This window comes from Pezoporus flaviventris, unplaced genomic scaffold (assembly GCF_033815535.1).
Source record: "Pezoporus flaviventris isolate CSIRO_AGI_PZ_B2104156 unplaced genomic scaffold, CSIRO_AGI_Pfla_v1 ptg000213l, whole genome shotgun sequence".
Classification (NCBI taxonomy): domain Eukaryota; kingdom Metazoa; phylum Chordata; class Aves; order Psittaciformes; family Psittacidae; genus Pezoporus; species Pezoporus flaviventris.
Genome location: NW_026892761.1, coordinates 316164 through 324460, shown reverse-complemented (window position 1 = coordinate 324460; position 8297 = coordinate 316164). Strand labels below are relative to the sequence as shown.

General features: G+C 47.4%; 2 protein-coding genes across 10 annotated transcripts in view; both read right to left on the bottom strand.

Annotated features, from left to right (window-relative positions):
- Nucleotides 1-309: 309 nt before the first annotated feature.
- On the bottom strand, nt 310-5333 carry SLC35C2 (solute carrier family 35 member C2; the record flags this gene model as incomplete). The annotated part of the gene is given in 12 exon segments (XM_061442030.1): nt 310-1181; nt 1328-1459; nt 2136-2321; nt 2660-2743; nt 2979-3120; nt 3122-3157; nt 3339-3411; nt 3613-3646; nt 3649-3672; nt 4928-5005; nt 5008-5065; nt 5136-5333. Coding segments are annotated over 12 exon segments (1167 nt in total), but the record flags the coding sequence as incomplete, so codon positions are not given.
- Nucleotides 5327-8297, bottom strand: part of ELMO2 (engulfment and cell motility 2) — a 20398-nt gene continuing 17427 nt past the window's right edge. For all 9 annotated transcript variants that reach the window (XM_061441878.1, XM_061441872.1, XM_061441871.1 and 6 more), the window contains 7 exons: nt 7996-8132; nt 7561-7724; nt 7366-7478; nt 6973-7080; nt 6560-6642; nt 6174-6251; nt 5327-5603 (listed from right to left, as the gene is read on the bottom strand). In XM_061441878.1, the coding sequence (XP_061297862.1) occupies nt 5403-5603; nt 6174-6251; nt 6560-6642; nt 6973-7080; nt 7366-7478; nt 7561-7724; nt 7996-8132 (884 nt within the window). In that variant the 3' untranslated portion in view covers nt 5327-5402. The remainder of the gene's footprint in view (nt 5604-6173; nt 6252-6559; nt 6643-6972; nt 7081-7365; nt 7479-7560; nt 7725-7995; nt 8133-8297) is intronic.

Below are 8297 nucleotides of genomic sequence, written 5' to 3'. Positions count from 1 at the left end.
TAAGATTTCTACAAAAACCCACAATACTAGAAATCTTCTTAGGATGCAGCACCTTGTTCATGCGTGATGGCAGAAAGCTCTCTTGGCTTGCACAAGTATGACAGCTGCAGAAAGATCCCCCTAGTCTTAGAGATAAAAAATCCTGTTCATGGGCAAGTGTTTTGAATGCCAGGCCTCAAAAATAATTGGGCATGCAAGGTCAGTGTGGGTCTGAAAGAAAAGCAGTTCAGAAAACAAATGACTTCTGCTGCTGAAGCATACGTGCATAACATGTAGACAAAGAGAATCAGAAAAACAGTTTATTTAAACAAAGAACACCCCACCCCAGGCACCCACATACTTTCAGACAAGCTTATTGCTTAAACTAGATCTCCTGTGATACTGTTCTACCTCCCCTTAGCCTGTAGGGCTGTGAGTGCTCACACATCTCTGTCCTTCCTCCAACCAACATCATTTGGCCATGTTCAACTGGTCCCAGATACCAGCATTTAGTTCTCTCCATACTGTGCATACAAAACATGGAGGTCACCAGGCACAAAGGCTCCTTCTCACTAGGACAAGTCTACAGATTTATACGTAGTCATCTGCTCCCACCAAGATAGAAGGTCCTACTTAGCAGAACCATAAAGTAAGTATGGGATGGTCTATCTACCTTCTCTTTTGAACCCAAAGCTCAAGCAACACTCAAATCATCCTGAACCACTCAGCCTGCAGTCCAGACATGTCCATGCTTGTTCTACAGCTCATGATCTATGCTCTCAATATACAGCCTTCAGGGATTCCCCAATAAGCTTCCTATAGCTTTTTCCCAGTCTCACTGCACTGTTCTACTTCCACTGAATCAGGACTCGCCTTCCAAGTTCGCTCTCTGTGAAAGGGATTTTGCCTGTTTCTTGTGCAGTGTCTACAGATCCACACTGTAGCAGAGCAGCAGGACAATCTTATCAGGCCCTGGCTCTTTTGGGTGGTCACAGGCAGAGACTCTTGTACCTTCCTCCTAGGCCGCTGTCAATCAGGTTTGGTAAGAACACAGCAGGCGGCTTTGTGCTTCATGTTCAGTCAGTGTTGCTGTGGGGTTTCAAGATCCTCTTCCTCCTCCTCACCATGTTCAGTGGGGTGCAGCATCAGCTCCAGGTCAGGGTCAGAGATGGCCTCTTTGTGTAGCTTCAGTGATTTGTCACCTGCATGCAGACAGCCCATTTAGTGACAAACTCACCAGAGGATGCATCAAACCTGGTGCTGTCAAGGAGCTGGAACTAGATATGGCTCCTACTGAAGCTGCTAGACTGCCTACAGAAAAATAGGATGGGATTTAAAACAGAATTACCTTTGGAATTCACAGCTTTGAGAATGACACGAAGGGAGATTCCTGACAAACACACAGCAAAGCCCAGCCAGTTCAACAGACTGAGGTGGTCTCCCAGCAAACGTGTGGCAAGGAAAAAAAAATGCCGATTTCCTGTGGAAACAAAAAAACCATGATAAGTGGTAGAGCAGGACCTGAGGAGATATGCACAAGATGTTTTACAGCTCAAGCCTAGATCATGATGTTAGGCTGCTAATATCCATCAGCACATTCTTCCATGTGCAGAGAGTTCTAAAAACAGTTTCTAGAAACAGAACTACCTGTTAAACTGGGATGTGGGATTTTCAGTCCTCAGACTGCACAACTTGGCGACATGGGAATCCCATGACTTCCAGATCAGACAAATTTCACAAGTTACCATTCAACTCAAAAGTATGTATGTGGATTCCTCAGAGGAGGGGAGGATGTGCCAAACTAGATTAAAGACATAGCTAAAACCAGTGGCTTGTTCATATCCAGATCTGATGCAAGAGATCTTCTTACCCCTTCTCCCTCCCCATCCATTGCTCACGAGGCCCACATGTTTTAGTCTATCCCAGATACCACCAAACTTTGGACCTTAATGATATTTTTTATAGAATAGCCACCAGTCTCTAACCCTTGCTATCGGGGACTTCACTGCAGACTGCAAGGCAAAGAAAGCATCAAGCTCCTGTGCAAGGAGAGCAAAAATAACAGGAGATGATTTCTAAGGCTCCAAGGAAGTTCCCACCATGTGAGGGCCATTAGGGACAACTGGGTTCTTGCCTTCTAGCATTAGCATAGGAACCATGCCTTACCTTAAAAACACCAGCAATGGAAAGGGTGAGACTAGATGCTCTGGAAACCAAGAGGAACTCAGAAAAGCCTAGACCAAAGGCAAGAATTCCACCCAAGAACAGCTTCCCTACCAGACAGAACAGCATTTCTGCTTCATGGAAATGGAAGAGCTTCTCCAATATGGACAAAGGCAGGCCTAGGAACAAGAGAGTGAGTCGCAGCATATGTTTCCCAACTCCCAGGACTTACACCCCCTCCTTACAACAAGACAGGGGGAGCTGTTCACATTCCAATGATAATATGGAGGCAGTTCTTCACAACTTTCCACAAGCGTGGGAGGCTACTATTCCTATGCACTCGTTAATGTTCTGCCAGCATAAGGCATACCTAGTTCCTTATAATTTCAGGTCTCAAATGGCTTTGTAAAGTTCATACCTGTTCGCTTATCTAAATGAATAATCTTAAAGAACTGCTAAGCAATCTCCCCAACCACTCTACAAAGCTATCCCTGCTTTCTCCTGTTAACTCACATACCCTCAGACACCACAAAGAGTGGGAAGAGCCCCAGGAACATGAGCAGCTGCAGGTGAAACATGGTATCAATGGGTTTCTGGAGCCCTGAAAGAATAACAGACCAGGTAGCAACAAGTCAGGGTATAACACAGTGCCTAGAGCCTTTATTAGTGCCATCCCTAATGCCCACAGCCTGTGCTGCTGCAGATGCCAAGCCATCTTCATTACCCATCAACAGATAATCCTTTCCCCTTACACAAGATGTTTTGTTTCTGCAGCAAGGGCTACCATCTCCTTAATCCCCTCTCCGTTACCAGCACCACCCCACACTTCCTAACACCCCACATATCAAACTCAGCCTTTTGCATAAGTATCTGTATGACAGTCCAGCAAATACCCCCAATGAAAGAGGCACATAGCACCAGCGCAAACCCCCATGTGTTGAACTGTGTGGACTTGTAGGTGAACATGAAGAACCACCCCAGCAATAAGCAGAACCACCAGCAGCAATGCTACCCTCTGGATGAGAGCAAACACAAAGCCACTACAGACTCCTGGAGCTGAACAGAGACAGCTACTTTCTTCCACATTCATCCACAAAGCTGCACTCGTCCTCTACTTATATGTTACTTGTATATGTACTGCCTATTTTGCTAGGCCTGACTTTCTTCCTCCCTAAGGCACTGTGTGGGACCCTTACCACTTCCTCCAGCTTGAAGAGCAGTGAAAAAAACAGGATGAAGAGAATGGCAGAGGATTTGGTCATTGTGTAGCTGTAAGGACCAAGAAACACTATCAGTCTCCTCCAATGTAGTCCTTCCCAGCAAAGTACTATTAGGAAACAGATCACCCTCTTCTACATTGCTACCAACAAGCTGTCACTGTCCCTGCATGCCGACCCCACTGAGCCAGACACTCATCTGAAGGAACTGACCCTTGTCTAAAGCTCACCAGATGATGGTGTTTGTACTCACAGGGAGACAGTGATGTATAGGGAGCTCCAGTTAGCCCAATATCCAAGGAAATTGTCAGAGCTAAGGAATCAAAGAAAAAAACGCCTTAAGTTAACTGTCTTCTGCTGCATTAAAACCACAAAAACAAAACAATCCCAAACAAACAAAACCCAAAACCATTCAACCAACCAAACCCCTGCTACTTGACCAGAAACATAGAGAACAGACTTGGGGGAAAAACCCAAAACATCTTCCTCAGGTTTACTCTTCAATACCAACACAGCTCAGAGATCTTCAGCTCTTTACACTACCGCCCTGTAATTTGAGCTCGGCTCAGCACTGCACTCTCGGAACAAACCCTGCAGAAGCACAGAAGTAACACCTGCCCTCCCTGCGAGGGAAAACCATCATGGATTTGTACCGTCTGTTCTGAATGTATCACGACATGAGAACTAGTATGAGGGGCTACTGCAAGGAGGCTAAAGAAGCAAGTCTGGCAACAGTCCTCAGCATCCACATGCAGCTCTTGTTACAGTGTATTCCCCCTGGTACAAAAGCTTTCTCCCACAAGAAACAGCTTTACTGATTACAGGGTGCTACACTGAGAAGCAGCATTGCTACAGCTGTGGCGAAAGCATTTCTCAGAAAACCATGGGGCATGATACCTAAGGTATTGCAAACCTTGCCCAAGATCTTAGATACATACTGTTCTGTGCGAGGCAGTACGACAGCCACTGAACCAACATCGTACACAGCCAAAGCACTGATGAAGTAGCTAAGCTGTGTTCTGAGGAGCTTCACTCCTCAGCCTCAGCTAGAGCAGTTCTGTGTGTCACATATGATAAAACTTCTGTATCATGAAGACTACGTTCCAACCAGAGAAAGCTCCTGAAATAACATAAATGCACGGCTTGATACCATGTTAAAGAGGAAAAAATAACTTGCAGAAACAATTTCCAGAGATGTTGCACAAGGTTCTCATTGTTCTCATGCGCCAGTGGCGCCTTCAGAAAAACACATTTAGTGAGGCCTCTCCACGTTCTAACCAGCTTTTTGTTAGGCCCGATAAAGACTGCGCGTCTGAAGCTAAAGCTTTAAGGAACGCCTCCACCTACCCCGCACCCGGCGAGAAACGCACGGACGCCCCGCTCCGCCCGCCCCAGCGGCGCGGCAGGTGCCCGCTTGCTGCCGATCACGGAGGGACCCGGCCCGAAAGCCACAGGAAACGCGGCTCGGAAGAGGCCTGAGAGGGCGGCGCGGGCGGCCTCGAGCAACCGCTCAGCGCCCCGCTCTCGCTCCCCTGCCCCTGCCCCGGCCCCTCCCTCGCCGGCTGTACCTTCGGGGGCCCGGCTGAGGCAGTCAGCCCAGGAGAGCGCGGCCCGCGGCCGGCCCGAGCGGCAGAGAGGGGGCGAAGGCCGAGACCGAAGATGAGGAGGAGGTGCAGCAGCGTTGCAAGTAGCGGGGAAGGAAAGCTCTGCGGGACCGACATGCGCTGTCACTGCCGCCGTCCGCATGCCGCCGCCCCGCGCCGAGCTGCCCCACACCTTCATGAGCCACTTGTGGGAAGTGACGCCGATGGAGAAGCCGTAGCGCAGCAGCACCAGGGGCGCCGCAACGGCCCGCCCAGGCCGGCGGCTGCCTGCGGGGGAAGGAGGGTGCGCGGGGCGGGGCGGGGCCGGGCGGAAGGAGGGTGCGCGGGGGGGGATCGAGCGCGGAACGAGGCGGAGGCGGCGGGAACGACGCTACCGGTTGTTATTGTGACATACAAAAGGGAACGCGCGGCCCCGACGCCCCCGCGCGGCCCCGCGCCCTCAGCCGTAGTGGTACACGAAGTCGTAGCTGCTCGGCTCCTTGGGGATGGGTGGCGGCGCCTCGGGTATCTGGATGTTCTCCAGGTCCAGGAGCCTTAGCTTCATTTCCATGCTCAGCAACGTGTCCAGGTCACTTTTAGTCAGCTCGCTAGACATGTCCTTGCCCAAGAGAGCATTGAGCCCATCAATCCAGATACAGTACTATGAGGAAAAAAGGATAACTCACAACTCCAGGCATAAAGGATAGGTTATGTTGAATCTTTCCATCCATACAACAATTAGAGATACTCCTAATACAGCTCCAAAACAGCAAACATGGGAGTTCACGATCTGGGGAGGAAGGGGGGGGGGGGGGGAAGGAGAAAAGCCACCCCAAAACAGTGCCCACATTTATTTTCAATGGAAGGTGGAAGCCTAGAGGTAAGCTTGACCCCATGACTCCAGGAGAGGGCTGAGTTTTTATTGCAGCATAACAACAAAAAAAGCAAAGCTATTTTAGGCAACAGTCTCTTATAGAATAGTGAAAAGGGAACAACTGACTGCATAGGAGGAAAGAAAGCAGCAGCCCAGACTCAGGGAAATGAGTGTAGGAATTTCTCGTATTAAAAAAATACCAAAAAACCTAAAAAAGATTCATGCTGAGCATCAGCAACATTTTCTAGGAGTGAAGATGGCAGGAGACATCAGCTGCTTATGAGAAGCAACTGATCCTTCTTCATCTCTGAAGTTAATTGCTTTATATTCTACTGTTTACCCCATTATGTTTCTTACCTCGTATTTATTAGGTGCAATGAAGTTCAAGGTCTCATCAGGATCATACAATATTGAAAAGGCCAATTCTAACACTTCCTAAATGGAAAAGAATCTTTCATTCATGGACTAAACAAAACAAAACATCACAGCACTTTCTGCCTGTTAACCCAACCAGAGAAGCTGCCTTGCTGCAGCTCAGTGCACTTTCCTGTATCAGTATTCTGAGCAGCTTCAAAGAGCCTATAGCAATCACAAATGAGTACTAGGAAAAGACCCAGATATGAGATGGGGTCTGTAAACAATACACCTGCAGTGTGGAAGACCATTTGCTCCTGTTCTTTGCTGTCGCAGTCTTCAACTCTACAGCATAAGATGTCAATTACAGGCAAAAAGGGAGCACTTACCTTGTTCTGTTTCAGTGCACTTTTCTCCTTCATGTGTGGACAATCCTTCCCCGTGACAATGGCTTTGATATCTGCAACTGGAACTAACAGTAAAAAGTAAAACTCACAAACAAGAAAACCTAACGAGAACTTTGTTTTGTCTTTGCACCTGAGCATTGTTCCTGGTTTTGCAGCTCATTACTGCAGTTTTCCAAAACATATTACCACATTCCTACAATTGGCTGTTATAAGAAACAGAAAGCAATTTCAAGACTCAAAGGATCTCTGTGAGAACCAGAAGTTGATCCCATCTTTGTCAGGGCTTCAGCCACAGCTCCTTTTCTCTCATTGCTAGGAGGGTACTTCATAACAGCCTCTAGATGGCAACACACAGAACATTGCACAGTGTGCTCAGAACAGTAACTGGAACTTACTTTTTTCCTGTAGAGATTCAAAGGTCACTTCACCCTGGGCATTATCTTCCAGATCTCCATAATGTAGCACCTTGTGATTCAGAGCCAGGCGACAATACCAGAATCTTTCTGGAACACATATCAAGTAGAGTAAGCTAAGCAAGTTCATTAACATAAGGTCTTACAGCCACTACATTGCAGTCACCCCACCTAATTCCTCTACCCTGCTTCCTGTTCATGCGGGGATGGCTGTGTTCTTAGACATGCACATCTGTTCCATACCAAACTACTGGCTGTTAGAGAAAGCCTGAGTAAGAAGCTTTTCTTTCTGGCAACACACCAGATTAATCCATTAGATCTTGTTTGCCTAGAGTTCTTCACATGAAAAGAATGCAGTAGATGCTGTCACCTTACCTTGTCTTCTGCGATTTCCAATTTTGCGAAAGCTACTTCCCTCACAAAGCCTGTTCAGGCGCTGTTGCTTTATCAGCTCCAAGATCTCAGGTTGGATTTTCTCCCTCAGCTCCCTGGCAATCAAATATGGAAGAGTAGTCAGAAAATGGAGATAACAGCAAGCATAAAAGGCAACCTTTTCTGTTAGGCACTTACACAATAGGTGGTGACTGGAAGTCGTCTTGGCTCATTCTCTCAGACTGGCGTAGTCGCAGAATCTCAGAATAGCTCAGACTGCGCAGTTTGCTCTTGAACTGGTCCAAAGAGTTTGGTTTAGAGGGGAGAGCCCGTGTGATCTGTTCCCTCACAACCTGCATAACCTAAAGAGGTTGGGCAGGAAGAAAAGCAAGTCGCATTCTTGCTGCTTAATGGCAGCAGAGGACCAGGGCACAGCTCAGTGGCAGCAAAGAACTCACATGGAACAACTGAACTCAAATCATACCAAATAAAAATTGGACCATTCTCCCTTACAGCCCACATCAATGCCCTGTCATACCTTCTGTGCCCTACTCTTTAATCAAGTATATAGGCTGAGTGAACATGTGGTGTTCTGCAAAAGATTCTACAAAAATACTTCTTCTCCACTCTGACCTTATTAAAATCTTCTGCTGTTGCCCTCATTTCTTTCCAGGTCTTGTTCAACAGCTGGATGCAGATGGCAAACAGCTCCTCAAATGCACGGTCATGGGTGAAAAACATGGGATGATAGTCATTCCGGCCTTCATTGGCTTCAGGAAGAAACAGAAACCACAACCACATAAGCATATTGCACAAGAGCTACTAAGAGTAACTGAAGTCCACTACAGTGACAGAATCCTGCTGGTGTACAACAGTACTAACTCAAAGAGATTAAGACAGTTCAATGCTTCACCTCCCCATAGACATTCTATATT